We start from the raw sequence: 17,870 nt of genomic DNA on the forward strand, positions 1-17,870 counted from the left end.
CCAAGGCCGCCAGACTACCTGTTAACTTCTGAACCTCTCGGACAGTGCGAGGCGATTGCATGTCGATAACCGCCTACACTTTCTCAGGGTTCGCCTCTATTCCTCTCTGATTGATAAGGAATCCGAGAAATTTCCCAGACTCAACCCCAAATACACATTTCTTGGGATTGAGCATGACATGGTGCCGCCTGAGTGTGGCGAAAGTTTCTCGGAGGTCCGACAGATGATCTATCTGAAGCTTAGACTTAACAATCATATCATCAATGTATGCCTCGACGTTCCTCCCAATCTGGTCAAAGAACACAGTATTTATCATTCGCTGGAAGGTGGCCGGGGCATTCTTCAGACCAAACGGCATGACCGTGTAACAGTATAACCCTTGATCAGTGACGAAGGCCGTCTTCTCCTGATCTTTCTTCCATAAAGGAATTTTATGGAAACCAGAGTAGGCGTCCATAAAGCTCATCAAAGCATGACCAGCTGTTGAGTCGACCAGATTATCAATTTTAGGCAGAGGGTAACTGTCTTTTGGGCACGCCTTGTTTAGGTCCGTGTAGTCCACACACATTCGCCAGGTACCATTCGGCTTTTTAACAAGTACTACATTTGCAACCCAGTCTGGGAAGTAACATTGCCGAATGAACCCTGCATAAAGTAATTTCTTAACTTCGACGGCTGCCGCCTGACTTCTTTCTTCGCCATGGTTCCGCTTCTTCTGCCTTACCGGCTTCTTTTTCGGATCCACGACCAGTTTATGTACCGCCAAGTGAGGACTGATGCCTGGCATTTCATGGACTTCGAATGCAAAGATGTCTTTGTATTCTTTCAAGAGTTGGTGAAAGTCGTCACCCAGGGCTCTCAGAGCAGTCGTCCCAACCTTGATTGTTCGGTCAGGACGCGAGTCGTCTAGGATCAGGTCCGTATGCTCACTAGCCGGCTGAGGGCGGAATTCATCCAACCGCTCCTCTGCCAATGATTTCTATTTTTTCTCTTTTCTTGCGGCCCCTATCTGGGCAGCCTTTCTCTTCTTGGCGCCTGCTTCTTGATCAGGCGCAGTCTCCTTGACATTTTCAAGGTCTGTTTTTCCACCACTTGACCCAGCGGCCATGACAGTGGGCTTGATATCCGAGAGATAGCACTCTCGGGCCATCTTCTGATCTCCCCTTAGGGAGCCGACTGTTCCATCATCCCTCTCAAACTTGAGCAACATAAGAGACGGGATTATAACAGCCTTGGAATTATTCAGGGTCGGTCGTCCCAGAATCATGTTGTAGGCCGAGAGTTCCTCTACTACCAGGAACCGGACCACCATGTGCCGTCCTTCTCCTTTTTCACCCAAGCGGATGGGTAAATCCACTCGTCCCACTGGGTGGACGACTCCTCCTCCTAACCCTACTAGAGGGTGGGATACCGGATGTATGCAATCAGTCTGATATTTGAGCTTTGACAGACATTTGCTACTAATAAGGTCTGAGGAGCTGCCAGTATCTATGAGGATTCGGCCAACTCTCTGGTTGGCCACTTTACATTCAATAACAATGGGGTCATCATGCGGTCCCCTTACCCCTCCTAAATCTTCTTCAATGATGACAATCTCAGGAAAAGAATATTTGGAGGGTCGTTCTTGGTGAACGGAATTGACGTCTAGCTGCCTGATATTGTCTTTATTACCCCTAATAGTGGGGCCGCCTCCTGAGAAGCCACCTGCAATGGTGTAGACGACTGCATCATCTGTATCAGAGCTGTCGGCCTGTTGATTCTTTTGGGTCGACTGCTTCTTCGAGGAAGTGCTCCCCTTAGTTTTCTTGACATAAGAGTCAAGATCGCCTTGTTCAGCCAGGCGGTCCAGATACCGCATGAGGCTGATGCATTCGTTGGTTTGATGACCAACATCTTCATGATAATCACAAAACTTTTCTTGGTTCCGGTTGCTCGCAGAACCCTTCATGGGGGCCGGCTTCTCAATTGAGATCCGTCCCTTAATTTCTTTTAGGATAGCTTGGCTATCCTTGTTAAAAGCATACTTCAGGGAGTATGGTTTGAACTCTTTCTTCTTTTTCTGGGCCGGCTGTTTAGAGGAATCAGCCGCCCAGACCTCTTTTCTCTTTTTCTCATCTTTGTTGGACGACTGTTTCTGTCGTCCTTCTTTTTTGTCGAACCTTTTCCCGTCCGACTGTTTTCCCGTACTGCAAAGATAAGTCGCCTGTATATAGGCTTCTGCTTCAATCAAGGCTTCTTGAAGAGTCGCCACCCTTTTTCGAACTAAATCAAACTTGAAGGTCGACCCATCTTTGAGGCCTCTGAAAAAGTCAGTGTAGGCCACCTCATCCGGTAGCCCTTGAATCTGTATTCGCATCAGGTTAAACCGCCTGATGTAAGAACGAAGCCCCTCCTTCTCGCCCTGCTGAATCGTCCCTAAATCAAGGGTCGTCTTCTTCGCAGGTATGTTCATGGCAAAGTTGGAGGTAAATAAGTAAGCAAGCGTCCTGAAGTTATTCACACAACCAGTCGGCAGGTTGCCGAACCATTGTTGGGCGATTCCTTTGAGAGTCGCTGGAAAACACTTGCACCAAGTGGGATCATCCAACCCTTGAAGATACATCAGGTTGGTGAATGCCATCAAATGGTCTTCTGGGTTAGTAGTGCCATCATAGGCGCCTACTAACACATTTTTCACTTTGGCCGGCTGAGCGGCTTCTGTAATTTCCTTAGAGAAAACCGACGGTTGTTCCCCAAGTCTAAGCAACCGTAGCTGCCAGTCCATAGGTTGGACATTCTTTGCCGCATGTCCTCCAAACAGAGGTTGCTGCAAAAAATATTGTTGTTGCGGTGCAAATGGCAAGTTTGGTACCGCCTGGTCACTATGAAAGCCGGACTGACGGGAGGTACCGCCTGACTGACTCTCATGATGTGACTGAGTATACCTCATAGAGGTATTGCGCAGACTGTCTTGGAAGTCTGAAGTAGAGGCCGACTCTGACAGTCGGTCATTCTTCTTCTGCTGGAGCAGTAGCCGAGCGTCTGTGTATGTTTTCTTCGACTCGTCCGCCTGAATATGACGAACAAGTTTCCTCTTTCTTGGAGTAGGAAAGCGGTACTTTGTGAAATCAAGGGCAGGCGGCTCCCACTTCCTAGAGTTGGGATGAGGGGTCGCCTCTCGCCCTTGAACAGGCTTCCTCTTCCCTGAAGAGGAAGGTTTTTTAGCCGACTGCTCCTTAGCCAAAGCAGGCGTCTTTCTGTTGAGCAACTCTTGAATCTCTCCCTTGAAGCCCCTCATGAAGTTCATGAGTTCGTTCCTTGTAATAGGAGCAGACCCATCAGCCGGCTGCTGCTGAACAGCCGGTGCGCCGACTGGATCACTGAGTCCAGTTTGAAGATCTTCCCATTCTCTCCTTTCGGTATGACGGGTGCGCCGGGCCCTTAGGGTCCCGTCTGAAGCTGTATGAGCTTCAACTTCAAATTCTTCTTCAGTGTCGTGGTCCGACTGAACTTGAGGGTCGTCCAGGGGACGCCTCTCTTCAGGAGTCGGTACAGACGTGGATGCCATCTCAAAAGTACTCTCCCCACAGACGACGCCAAAATGTTTCAGGGTTTTTTGATGTCCTACGGGAGAGTTACAATTCCGAGACTGGAACCGGACGCCTGTACCTGCAAAACAAACGGATGCTCCGGATGATTGGAGATCCGCCTCCAACGGTCAAGTTAGTACTTGATTAAGGAGTAATTAATGCGGAAATAAATGTAATGTGGTCTCTCTAGGTGAGAGTGTTTAATGTGTGTAATCCCCTTTAATGAGGATTAATGGGCATATTTATATGCCTTGGGATGCGTGCCAGTACTAGGTTTAGGTTAAACCTAAGGCTGACTGGGCTTCCCACCAAGATTGGGCCTTGTTGGCTGATTTACCTATTTGGCATGATGGACACGTGTCACATCACAATTGGTCCATGGAGGACGTATCTCATGATGACACGTGGCAGGCTCCTATTGGCCTACGTCAAGGACACGTGGCGAAACCTGGCTGGTCCACGTGTCGGATGTTGATTGGTGGATAAAAATCCCCTAATCACATTCCATTGTAGTGGGCTTTCTGGTCTGTTATCTAGCCAAGGGTCATCCTCTACCACACCAACCCCTTTTCCTTTATCAATGATAGGATCATAGACTGGATCTGAATCCTGAGTCTGCTCAGAATATTTTGTAAGCTCATTCCATTCAACTGGGCTTCCTGTTCTGTTATCTAGCCAAGGGTCATCCTCAATGATCTTTTGGGGTGAGTTTGGGTTAGGTTCTGTGGAAGGAGAAGCAAATGTTGTTTGACTGTATTGACTGCCAAAGGTAGATGCAGAGAGAGGTGTGGGTGTGTGTCTGTCTTTTTTTTGGTTTATTAAGGGTTGAGTGTAAGGTGGCTTAGATTTCTGTGAGCCAAGATATAAGGTACAAGCATCTTTCTGGTTGGAAGCATCTTTTATGATTAAGGGTTTGGGTGGGCACCTCCTTATTGGCAACTTCTGCTTAGGTTGAAAATGTGGGCCCTCCATTCCATCACACGCATAAATTTCAATACATCTGTTTTTCTCAACTAAACTCCTCATCTCCAGCACTTCAAGGTCCGAGTAAACCTTTCTCAAACCATTTGCTAAGGTCATACCAGGAACTAAATAAAACAGGAAGTCTATCTTATCATAGTCCCCACATTTTTTTTGCAAAATCTTCCAACCACCACCAACACAACTTGTCAGGATCAATGCAAAAAGTCCTAACTTTTCCACTTTTATATACTACCTCTCCATTTGCATAAGTTTTGAAAACACCCCCAAAACGATACTTTAGTGTGACAGCAGAGAAAGGGTCATCAATCTACCAACAAACCACAACATTCACAACCATTTACAACTAATTAACCAAAGCAGAGCAAAAAATTCGCAATAAAACAATCAATTATTATCAAACACCACATTCATAACACTACACCAAACATCACAACAATTGTCGCAATTACATAGCATAGACATCCAAAAAAAGCAAATTTACCACACCTAACATACAATTAGCCATAAAAGGAAAAAAATTTAGGGTTCGCTGATGACATACCTCCATGTGTAATGCGTTGATTCGAGGACCACAGCAGTCTTCTGCGCGAATTCGTCCTGCTTTCACCAAGTACAAATTTAGGTAGAACAGAGTGGAGAGCAGTAATTGAGAGTGAAAGGAGGAGAGTGAAAACAGTAAGGAAAAAAAGTAATTTGAAGGGAGCAGTAATGGCGATCAACGCTCATCAATTGATGGTGATGGTGACACAAATGGTTGGAGTAGTAATGGCGCCTAATTCATTGAGGAGGGAAAGCAAACAGTCAACATGTCAATGGCAATAAGATTGACTTCTTTAGCCGGTTGCCAGTTTAAAAGGGTTGATGGGAGAAAATGGGGGCAAAGGTTGGATTAATGCGGAATAATCAAAAGGTTGAATTAATATGGGAGAACGGAGCAAAGGTTGGATTATTCCCGTTAAATTTTCCTTTTTAAAACTGGTACATTTTTGGGTGATTATTTACAAATTGTCCTAAATAAAAGTGAAAAGAAAATTGTTGTGAACTATTGTGCAATGTTTTATAGACAACAAGATGGATAACCTAATGGTGTTTCTCTCAAAATAACGGGTTTAAGAACTGCAAAATCTCAGACAGGTTTTAAGGGATTTAAGCAATTCTCCAATACCAAATTTAAAGAAAGAAGTGCATAAGAAAGAGCTACTCGTATAACAACAATCACCGAAGAAAATGAGAGAAATAGAATTGTCATTGAATCAAACCCAAAAGATTCGACTTCAAAGAGCCCTAGAAAATCTCCAATGTCTCTCCTCCAAATCCGCTGCCAACGCTTCCGTCACCGTCGCCGACACTATTCCTGTCAACAATGAAGATAATATCCTCAAGTATTCTTTTTTCTTCATCTGTTCGATTTTTGAATCCCTAATTTATATAATACTTTTTTTCTGATAATTGTTGCTGTTTTTGTTTTCAAGGGGACATGGAACATTAGAGCTTGATGGCGAAGTGGTTGCAACTGTGTGTGGTGTTGTCGATCGAGTTGATAAACTTGTTATTGTTCGTTCTTTGCGATCCAGGTTCGTCGATACAAGTTTCATTTTGTTTGAGAAATTCTGCTGTTTTTATGCTTGAAAATTGTTTTGAGTTTATTTTTCATGAATTGATTTCTGTAGGTATAAGCCTGATACTGGAGATATCATTGTTGGACGAGTTGTTGAGGTATATACATGAGAATTTGATGATATGTAGTCAGTTTTAATTAGCTGCTTATTGCTGGTTTAATACTATAAATTTATTTGTTAAGTGTATGATCAAATGAACATATAGTTGTTGAACCAATTTGTAATTGCTGTATTTTGCTAGCTTAGTGCTATAAATTAAACTTAAATGCTACGGAGTATAACTTATACGCAGTACTTCTTCCGTTTCATTTTAGTTGACACGTTTTTCATAAATTGCATATTGAGAAAAATCTAACAAGTCCTATGAAAAGAGGGGAAATGATGGTTTGTAGTAGAATTTGATGGCTTGTAAACTATATGCAGTTTATTTTGTTTTTGAACTATGACATGTTTGTCTACCTGATATCTGCTCATTATATTGTTTCAAAGTTTTGATAAATATGACATGTTAGCTAAATCTGAAAATGTTTATCAGGTTGCTCAAAAGCGGTGGAGAGTTGAGATCCATTCGAACCAAGATGCTGTTCTTATGCTTTCTTCAGTGACTTTACCTGATGGTATCCAGGTATATGTTGTTCTTAACTGCTGTTAGAATATTTTTTTGTCCACTCTGTTTCTCTATGCTCTTTATTATTACTTGAAATTTCTTCTATTCCGCACCTTTTACTGAAGTATATGACACTTTGTTTTGAACTTTTGCCAATATTGAGCTGAAAATTTTGCTGCTTCTAGGATGGTGATTTACTTATTTTTTCGTTCTACTTCCATTAACTTTTAAGAGTCCAGAATATGATGTCCTTAGGCATTAGATTAATATATTGGACCATTCTGTTTGATATATCTATGTACTTTGTATCTAAGATTACTTTTACTCCCTCCGTTAAATGTTATGTGCAACTTTTGCCATTTCGGGATGATCAGGGTTATGTGCAACTCTCTGTTTTTTTCTATTTTTAGTGAACAAAAACCCTGAAAATTATATATTTACCCTTACTTCAAAATTTTGATTTTCTTAATTTTACCCTTATCTTATTTTAATCACAATAACCTTTTTAATCTAATCTAAAATCATTAACCTAATTCTACCCACCCCATTTACTCATCTCCTAGTCTACCCACCACCCATTCATCTCTTTCCTCAACCTCTCTTCATCTCTGGCACCCTCTTCATCTCTTTCACCTTCACCCTCTTCATCTCTTTCAACTCTTCATCCCTCCTCCCTCATGAGTCACGACCACCGCCCCTCCCACCACCATTCTCTCTCCTCCTTCACAACCGCCTTCCATCCCACCACCGTCTTTCTCCTCCCTATGACCACGACCCTTAGCTCCCACCACCACGAACGATCCTCTTCATCTCTCCTCCCTCACAATTTTGGGTTTTCTGAGTTTCGATTTTGTGGGTTTTGATTTCAATTTTTTGGGTTATGATTTCGAATTTCTGAGTTTTGATTTTCTGGATTTTGATTTCAATTTTCTGGGTTTTGATTTTGATTTTCTGGATTTTGATTTCAATTTTCTGGGTTTTGATTTTGATTTTCTGGGTTTTGATTTCGAATTTCTGGGTTTTGATTTCGATTTTCTGGGTTTGGGATTTCTGGATTTTTAGGTTAGGGAGGAGGCTGCCGGAAAAATGAGGGAAAGACGGGGGAGGGGGCTGCCGGAAAACGGAGGGGAAGACGAATGTGGGTGGTACGGTGGTGATTTCGTGGGGATGGTGGGTTTTCGTGAGGGTGGTGGTGGTTTCGTGGGGGTGGTAGTGGTTTCGTGGGGTTGGTAGTGGTGGTGGTTTCGTGGGGTTGGTAGTGGTGGTGGTTTCATGGGGGTGGTAGTGGTGGTGGTGAAGGCGGCGGTGGTGTTGGTGAAGGTGGTGTGGGTGGTGTTGCGTGGTCTTGGTGGTGGTAGTGGGTTTTGATTAATTAATCTCTCTCCACCTTAATTACATACCAGAAGTTGCTTTAACTTTTTCTAATCTTTGCCCCTTAACTTTTGCATTGGCAACCGCAAACCTCCATTTTGTTGCACATAACATTTAACGGAGGGAGTATATGTTTTAGTCTGAACTGTATTTCATCATATTGCTCAATGGTCAGTGAGTTTTCTGATATTTTTTTTTGTGAAAAATGTTCAAAATAATTTTCATAACCAACACCAAACCATGCATCAGGTACTGATTTGTGATGTTCTAGTCTTTAAATTCTTGGGAACAAACCTAGAAACTCAAAAAATGCACCCTGTGAACTGTTGTTGCCTATGTTAATCGGACATGCGTGTCACGTGTCTGACACTCCACTGTGCACTCGGACACTATTATTAAGAGTGGAGAGGAAAAAAGAGGAGAAACATGAAAGAAAAACACATCTTGTTCGAAAACCACCATTGATATAAAGAAGATGGAGAGAAGAAGACGGTCATTTAATGGAGAATTTACCAAGGAAAGAATTAAAATTAAAAAAAAAAATAGGGGTGGACGTAATGAAAACTTTAAAATTTTTGTAATATACTCCCTCCGTTTTTTTTTTAAATGCATCACTTTCCTTTTATGGGTGTTTTTTTTTTTAATGCATCACTTCCTTATTTAGTAACTTTATACTATATTTTATCATTTCTCTCTCTTACTTTAAACCCCACTTAAATTATTTTATCATTTCTCTCTCCTTCATGGTCCCCACTTACATAATCAAAATATTTACTCTCCCTCACATTCTTTCTCTTTCATGGTCCCCATCTAACCTTTACTATAATAAATTATTCACCCACTCACAATATTATATTACTCTCCTAAAACTCTGCGCATCACCAAGTGATGCAAATAAAAAAAACAGAGGGAGTATAATTTATTTATATAACTCTAAGTGACGTATTGCCGTGTCCCCGTACCCGTGTCCAAATATCAATCAGAGTCCCTGTGTCCAAATATCAATCAGAGTCCCCGTGTCCTAAAATTTTGGAACTTGCCGGATCGGACACTTGGACATGTGTCCGTGTCCGACACCCGACCCCGAGTCCATGTAACATAGGTTGTTGCCATTTACAAATTAGGATCGGACCAAAAGTGTTTGAAATCTAGCAGGTGAAGCACCAGGTTCAGGACTGGCAAGATGTGTTGCTTTTTCCTCTTCCCTCCAAAGTGTTTCCCTACATTTAGGTACTTTTAAATACAGACAAGTTTTACTTTACCGTACTGTAGACCTGTAGTTATTAAGCTTTTAATGTGTTTATTGGATTACTATCTTCTAGTAACTAGTAAGGGGTTGATATGTAACTCCATGGAACCCTTCTCATCAAGTACACTTAGGGAAAGGGTAAGGAATCAAGAAAGAGGTACGGAAAGAAAAGATTGTATCCTTTGATGTTGTTTGGATTAAGTGGTTGACAAAACACAGAAGTCACAAAATACTGCAGAGTATCTTCCTTGCCTACCCACCACCGTTTCTCCTAGTGTCTAGTCATCATTTTCCGTCCATTTATCCTTGCTTCCCCACCAGCTTCCCTCACCACCAGCTGCAGCTGCAGAATTATTTTAATGTGTCTCTATCTGCTTTCACTCACCACTGCACCTTTTCTACCGTCACTTAGATGTTAGTGGTAAAATTGTACATAATAAATGTTTTGTGTATGGATAGGATGTAATTATTTTGAGAAAGAGACGGTAAAGAAGAATGATAATGCTAGCTAACCTGTTTTTTCCCTCATCCAAGTATGCTAACCTCACTAGTATGTTAGTGAGATAAAGGGAATGATAAAAAAATATATCAATGCTACGGCCTCCATGATTGTTTATGTACGATGTTAACCACCTTATCCCTGGGATTGGCAAATTGTTGCGACTCGACTTAGTTATCACTGCCACATTGACACACACACAATGAAAAGAAAAGAAGAAAACAATAACTAAGGAGAGGGTGAATGGCCACTTAGCAGCGTTCTAAGTGTCACTGATGTTGAGATGTGTCACTGATGTTGATATGAATGGTATTAGATGCATTTTTTAGGTGTCTGGATTCTTCTTGCAAGGTTGTCTTTACTTCTTGAGTATCATATTTGCTTAATCTCACTACATCTTGTCTTTGGTTATGCTTAAGCCTGCCTCAGGGGAGGTCGCTAACAGATGCTTCTAGGACATGGAAATCCTATTACTTATAAGGCCACTTTCATCATGTAAAGTTGTAATTGATAAGCTATTTTGTCTCTTGCTTTCTTATTTGTTGATAAGAGTTTCTGTTTTCACCTTTAAATAAATAAATAAGGAATGAATATTACTGGCAACATGCATTGGGTCTTTGGAATCATAATCATAGTTGATTGGTCAATGTTGTCGATTTTGTTTGAAAGATGGTGTGCTCATCTATGTATGTGTTTTGCTTTCTGAAATCAGCATGGTAAAATTAATCTTCAGTTTGTTGTCATTGCTAGAGGCGGCGTACAGCGGTTGATGAACTCAACATGCGCAATATTTTTGTAGAGAATGATGTTATATCTGTAAGTTTCTTTGGTTTTCGACTGTTAAATTCTTTGGTGTATGACAACTTCAAATAATCAAATTTCTGATTTTTTATATGTATGCCTTCCGCACAGGCTGAGGTTCGTAACAGTCAACACGATGGTACTTGGCAGCTACATGCAAGGAGTGATAAGTATGGGAAGGTGTGGTTTCAAGCTTTCTATTCTTAAATCATCCTTAACATCTCTAGTTTATTGTTATGGGAGAGTAATAAAGGGACTTGTGGGAAGCAGTTATGGAAAGCAGTGGCATCATTTTTCTCTTCTTTCTTTTTTCTTTCCCTTAGTTTTTGTGGAAACAACCTATCTTCCATTTTGGCCTTCTCCCTTCCTTGAAAACTTTCAGGTCTTCATCTTAGTGCTTAGAGCTTCAAATCATCATGCCTAGAATACTATGCTGCATAGAAGGATTAAGTATGTAGTTAATGTTTCTTTCATGTTCATTTGTAATTGCCTCAACATAGAATGAAACAAGAGCATGTTACACTTTATTTTGTGATTATTAGGACCCTAAATATTAGGAATAGTATCAGCAAGTTCTTTTTTTACTTTGTTTTCATTACTTGATGCTTGCTCTTGCAGCTTGAGAGGGGTCAATTGATCACTGTCCCTTCCTATTTGGTGAAAAGATGCAAGCAGCACTTCCACCAGTTAGATCAATATGGAGCTCTCTTAATACTTGGATGTAATGGTTATGTCTGGGTTGGTGAACTCACTGTAGCAAAAGACGGTATGGAAGTGGATGATGTGAATGAATCTGAGAAAACCAATGCAAATTCCATTGGAGAAATAAATCTTGAAGAAAATTACACTCCCTTGGAAACAAGGCAGAACGTATGCAGGATTGCGAATGCAGTCCGGGTCTTGGCCGTTCTGGGTTTCAATATAACTGTTGAAGTTATACTGGAGTTGTGTGATTTGAGTACCTCATTGAATCTTGACATTCACGACATGCTTGGGGCAGAGTTCTGTGTTGCAGTTGCTGAGAAAGAGGTGGAGAGACGGAGTATCATAAATAAGAGGAAGGGTTGATCATGTTATTTGTAGATTTAGCTGGTGCTGCTGAAATTTTGGTAATTTAGCGAAAGTATTTGCAAAGGATGAAGTAGCTTTGTGTTTATTCTCCCTGACTAGTTTGACAGAACACAGAAGCCTGATTATAATTATGGGAAGAAGTAAGTCCCTTTACTACTATGAGTATAATTTCAACTATATTCTATTATTTTGAGTGGGCGTGAATGTAGTAATGAACATTAATGAAAGCTTAATTTTTTTTTTTTCCATTGTCGCATTATTCTTTATAATTAATGCACCCCTCCAATAATTGAGCTCAAAAAAAAAAAAAAAAATAAAATAAAATAAAATTATAAGGAAGAAACTGCTGTATACATGGCTTCAAATTTTTTCTTTGATCTTTTTTTTTTTTGTTTTTTTTTTTTTTTGGCAACAAGTAAACAAGAGCTAAACAGGTTACTTCTGGCTTTTGGCCTTGGTAGCAACGTAATGTGGGTGCAGAAGTAACCTGTGATCAAGGGACTTGTACAAAAATATAACTTACTAATATAAGATCTAATATATCTGACTTCACTCCAGAGTTCCCATGCCAAATCCTCCGAGCTTCTAATCGCTGCTATAGCCTCTGAACTCTGTCCACACTCGCTGCATACTCTCCCTGCTCTCGCTATTCCTGTCAAAATTGCTTCCAGTTCTGAGTGTAGTGGTTGACTGGTTGGGCTTCCTTTTCAAGGGTTATGCCTTCCTTAACCCACCCTATAGCTGCTTGTTGTAGTCCTGAGTCTTTCCTCTTCCAAGCTCCATCCACTATGCAATGTTACCGGAGTGATATCCAGGGTGTCTCCTAGGCACCAAAAATTCTGTCAATCTGATCTTCCGGCCGGGCATAGTTGACATCCTTGATGGTTCTTCTATGCACCTTTGTTTGAGCCTGCTAGTTGATTCCGAGAGGAGAGCCATGATGGGCTTGGGGACACATCCCTAAAGATGACTTCATTCCTATGCATCCAAATGGCCCATAATGTTGCGATCATGGGTTTAGCCGATCCCTCATGATTTCTCATAAGATATACTTGTATAGTTACCAATATCCATTATTCCATTATGATGTACTTATCATTTGTCATTGTCATATATTTAGGTAAGTAAGACCCTAACCCTTAAGAATTCAACATAAAAATTCTTACTTGGATTAGTTTCTCATTTGCATATCATATAAAAAGGAATACTAAGTGGAAAGTGGGTACTATTTTCACTTTTTAGGTAGGAGAGAAAAACTTGTTTAGAAACATTGGTATTATCGTATAATTTTATGTGGATTATGTGACGAGGTAAGGACTAAGGAGTGATAAAAGTAGAAATATCCTTTACTATAAAAGGAATAAAGAAAAAGTGAGAAGATAAAAAAACATATCAAAACGGAAAGTAGGAAGATAAAAAAGAACGGAAGGAGTAATTGGATATTAAATATTGTATATTGCTAATGTATAATTTAAATTGTGTTTTGAAAAATTTTATGAATTGTGATCTATGAATGAAAATCTCTATTATACTCTGTGTAAGTAAAGGGGGGAGGCTGTGGTGTCCACTTAAAAAGACCGCATCACTCCTCTTCCTTTAAAATAGTAGAATAACTCTTGGCGCATAGCACCTATTTGTTTTGAAACAAATAGGATGGCTAAGTATTAAATATTAACATGAGTATAAAGTACCATCAAATAGATAAATACCATTAAATGTTGTAGTGGTATAGATTTTTTTTTTTTTGAAATAAATCAATTTATTAATCAAAAGCCATACATTATCTACAAATGAAATTTAAATCAACAAATACATAAAATTGAATCAAAGGGTTTCCTTCATCAAAACTACGATCGTTGAATAGATCTTGCATTGTGGTACATCTCTTGCATACATCGCTGGAATATACAGCCTTTTTCGGAGAGACGGTCTAACAATTTGTTGTAACCGTAAGGATGATTTTCATTTGATTCACTTGAATGCCTTTGAAGATTTGACAACCACTGCGATCCCGGACAACTCTTTACCAACGAGCTGATAATAGGACAAAAGATGATTACATTTTTAATAAACCCTAACACACAAGAAAACCCCAAACAAAAACAAACAACTAAACCAACAAAAACTAACGACTCTGTCATAAGGAGACACTCCATCATAGGAAGACGGATGAACATCTACACTACTCGTGTAGATTTATTGAAATTTAAATTGCAAAACTAAAGAAAATAAGAGGAAAAGGGTCAAAAATAGTCTAATTTCCAAAGAAATTAGACTATTTTCGGCTTAAACGGCCAAAAATTTTAGAAAATCCTAGAAGAGAGGAAGAGAGGAGGAGAAAGAAAAAATCTTAACGATTGGTATAAGTAATATGGTACAAATAACTATGTAAATTGTTTATCAAATATTATACCACTGTGAGATATAATAGTAATAATAAGACAAACTATAATCTAATGGTATAATATACATGTGTAATAGTACATAAAAAGTACCACTGTAACCATAAAAAGTACCAGTATGAATGTCAAATGCAAAGAAAAAATATAGGTACTATGTGCCTAGATGAACTCAAAATTATAATAAAAATAATCCAAAATAAAGTTTAATCAATCAACAAATATAAAAGGTATGATTAATCAATCAACAAAGAAAAAGTTAAGATTAATCAATCAACGAAGATTACATAAAATAAAAATCAATTACTTGTATTAATTCCAAAAAATAAATATATTACATTATTTATTTTATGTCTATAAAATCAATTAATTGTATATAATTCTACATTTTCAATCAATCATTTAACTGATACGATTAAAATCATCTTGCATATATTATATTAGTAAATTTGATATTGTTTTATACTCCGCATTGTATTGATGTTCATATTTTGATAACGAATATTACCAAACAAAATCTTACCATTTACATTATTATTAGTCTCAGGTACCACGCTCGATTGTCTACCTTCATCCTTTCATATACACGAATTAATATATTTAATTTTATATAATTTTTTATCTTTACCATTTTTTTCCATCATATATGTGTGATACAGTCGTAATGTATGATTAAAATAAATAATATAAACTATCGCACATATAGCATGCATATAGGGCTAGTGATAGAATAATTATTGCATTAGCTTAGTGATCAATTTTACAAAAACATATGATTGAAAATATAAATTTTTGAGCCAAACATATTGATGTTAAAAGTTGAATATTTATTGATTTACATTGTTTCATTTTTAAAGAAATGCTTACCAAAGGAAGACAGGTTGGTTCGAGAACCCCTTGGTCAAAGGGAAAGAGGGGTCCTGATTCCGGGACGGAGCCTAAATGATTTTTCTATGCTTTCTTATAAGTAGACTAGCTAAAGGTGGACAACGTACCGTGCCAGACCACCGCGGGCTGCAATTGGCGGGCCATGGTCTCTGACGTGCCGGGCCGTGCCGTGCCACCGTGCTGGAGGAAGCGTGCTGTGCCGTGTCATGCCACCCAAAATCCCATGCCAGCCCACGACACGGCACAGCCCACGTGCCGAGCGGGCTCGTGCCAGGCTGGCCTGTGTGCTGGCCTGCTGGGTTGGCTTGCCGGGCTGGCCTGTTGGGCTGCTGCCTTTGCTCTTTTTTTATTTATTTATTTTTTATTTATTTTTTATTTTTAATAGTTTATAACTTATAATATAATCTTATATTATTATTTTACTAAAATAAATTAAGTTTAATATTTATGTTTTATTATTTTTTATATTTAATATTTATATTTATATATTTAATTTATACTATTACGTTATAGTTTAATTTTTAATTTATTATATTTATTTTTGTATTATTAATTATTAATTATTATAATTTTTTTTTGTTATATTAATTTACAAATTATAATTTAACGGGGAAAAAAGGCAAATTGGACTTTGGATGTGAATAATGCATACTTCATAGACTTGAAAAAATTGTACAATGATAATAATGATAAAAATCGTACAAGGATATTAAACAAAAATTGGATAAGGATATAAATCGTAAAATGATAATATTGATAATGATAAAAATCGTACAATATACAAAAATTGTCTATTCTTCTTCTTCTTCTTCTTGTTCATCTTCGTCTTCATCTTCGCCTTCAAGGTCATCGGCTAGTTCCATAGATTGGGAACTAGCCGAACCCGAATGGTCGGAAGCGGAGGTTCCTTCATCGTTGTCGTTGTTGTCGTAAGAACGGTCTTGTGAGCGATTTTCAGCATCCAACCAATCTTTGAAACACACGCACATTTCAAGTGTTTCAGGTTTTAGACTTGTTCTTCTATCGTCTAAAACCCTCCCGGATGCGCTGAAAGCTCGTTCGGAGGCAACGGAGGAGACTTGGATACCAAGAATGTCTCGTGCCATTGCCGCCAAAGTTGGATGCTTCGTGCTTTGTTGTTTCCACCATGCAAGGAGGTCGAGGTTGTTTATCTCATCGTCGTCCATGCCTTTGGTGAAGTCGTAACTCAGGTACATTTGCAACTCCGAGACATCGCTTTGCGTTCTCCTTATTGATGAATCACCTGAAAACCTTGAAATCAAGTTAGTAGCTTGTGAAAATAAATGTTTGACCTTTTTACTTACGTACGTTTTTGGATGGTTGGGAAGGGCCTGAGCGAGGAACGGTGCCATATTTGGTTTCATAAACTCTAAATAAAGCAAAAAACTGATCCTTCACATTACTCTTATAGGTATCTACATTATTGTCAAGAAGCATGCATTGAAAATAAATGTCAACTAACATAAATGTATTTTCATACTTTTGCCTAGGATCTAATATGGAAGCAAAAATATAAATCAAAGGAATTTCACTATAATATTTACGCCACTTTGTTTCCATTACTGGAAGATACTGAACATAATCACTTTGGTTGCGATGATCAGCGAAAAGTTGGGCGAGTAAACATGCATTTGAAAGAAAGTTTTGAGCACAAGGATTATAAACAGAAGAAAAACAATACGTCATGTTATATAATAACTATAAAAATTGCATATATCGTTCACATTTATCCCAATCATCCTCATGTATAGCATTGTTTGGAAATTTTGGTTGTAAGAAATTGTCAATGGATTCTTGTACTCAATTGCCTTGGTTAACATGTCATAGCTGGAATTCCACCTAGTTGGGCAATCGGTTTTGATTTTTATTGCTTTTATCTTTTGTTGTCTTAGAAAACTCTTCCATTCTTGGTATCTCATGTTTGAGCTATTAATAGACATAATAGCATCTCTAATTTTGTTGTAGTATGGACCAATTGCTCTAATTCCATCCTGTACACATAAGTTAAGAACATGGCAAACACATCTAGTATGAAGTGCGTCACCATCAATATTACATCGGTCAAGTTTTGTTTGACATAATTAGTAGTATATGTCATTGAGGTTGCATTGTCAAATGTCATAGACATGATTTTTTTCTTGAAGGTTGTATTCATTTATTGCTTCCATTAAATGGTGAGCAATGTTAATACTGGTGTGGGGGTATTCCAGCATTTTGAAATGAATTATTCGTTTTTGTAACAACCATTGATCATCTACCCAATGACAAGTCACACATAAATAGTGATATTTATAACCACTATCTCAAGAATCGGCAGTCAAAGACACTCTACAATTAAGTTTACTCAATTCGTCTTGTAACCGCATTTTGTACTCTAGGAAGTTTTTCATGGCGACGGAACGAATGGTTTTCCTAAAGATTCTTTTATGTTGGGGTTGTAATGCTTTGTTAATGTAAGTGTTAAATGAGTCACTTTCGGAGAAAATAAAGGTTGTTCGGCGTGTACTATCATTTTCCCTAGTTCATCCTTATCCCTCTCATAGTTGTAGGTAAAGCCGTGTGGATGGTATTGGGAAATTTTTGGCTAAGTTGGATCACTAGCTGGTTTTTCACAACTTTTCATGTGTCTACTTAAGTGTCCTGTCCCGGACTTGGATTGTGCCGGGTATATATTACCACATGTTTTACATTTTGCTCTTGTTTGGGCTTTATTTAGCAGAAAATAATGCCATACATCACTTTTGCGGCTTTTGATATTTACCATGTCACTTACGGTTAACCATTGCTCTTGT

General features: G+C 38.8%; 1 protein-coding gene across 1 annotated transcript; it reads left to right on the forward strand.

Moving 5' to 3' along the window:
* The first annotated feature begins 5,596 nt into the window (after window positions 1-5,596).
* On the forward strand, window positions 5,597-12,018 carry LOC110711881 (exosome complex component RRP4 homolog). The gene is made up of 7 exons (XM_021890323.1): window positions 5,597-5,935; window positions 6,026-6,127; window positions 6,224-6,269; window positions 6,708-6,797; window positions 10,649-10,714; window positions 10,811-10,879; window positions 11,318-12,018. Exons 1-7 carry the CDS (start codon window positions 5,781-5,783, stop codon window positions 11,765-11,767), a joined length of 978 nt encoding a protein of 325 aa, XP_021746015.1. The 5' UTR covers window positions 5,597-5,780; the 3' UTR covers window positions 11,768-12,018.
* Window positions 12,019-17,870: the final 5,852 nt, after the last annotated feature.

This window comes from Chenopodium quinoa, unplaced genomic scaffold (genome assembly GCF_001683475.1).
Source record: "Chenopodium quinoa cultivar QQ74 unplaced genomic scaffold, ASM168347v1, whole genome shotgun sequence".
NCBI classification, from domain to species: Eukaryota; Viridiplantae; Streptophyta; class Magnoliopsida; order Caryophyllales; family Amaranthaceae; genus Chenopodium; species Chenopodium quinoa.

What these genes read in the sequence shown, in the direction of transcription:
- LOC110711881 (XM_021890323.1), top strand. Translation starts at nt 5,781, where the DNA reads ATGAGAGAAATAGAATTGTCATTGAATCAAACCCAAAAGATTCGACTT. An exon ending in TTGTTGGACGAGTTGTTGAG is followed by an intron (nt 6,270 to 6,707) that starts GTATATACATGA and finishes AATGTTTATCAG; the next exon opens with GTTGCTCAAAAGCGGTGGAG. An exon ending in CTTTACCTGATGGTATCCAG is followed by an intron (nt 6,798 to 10,648) that starts GTATATGTTGTT and finishes TGTCATTGCTAG; the next exon opens with AGGCGGCGTACAGCGGTTGA.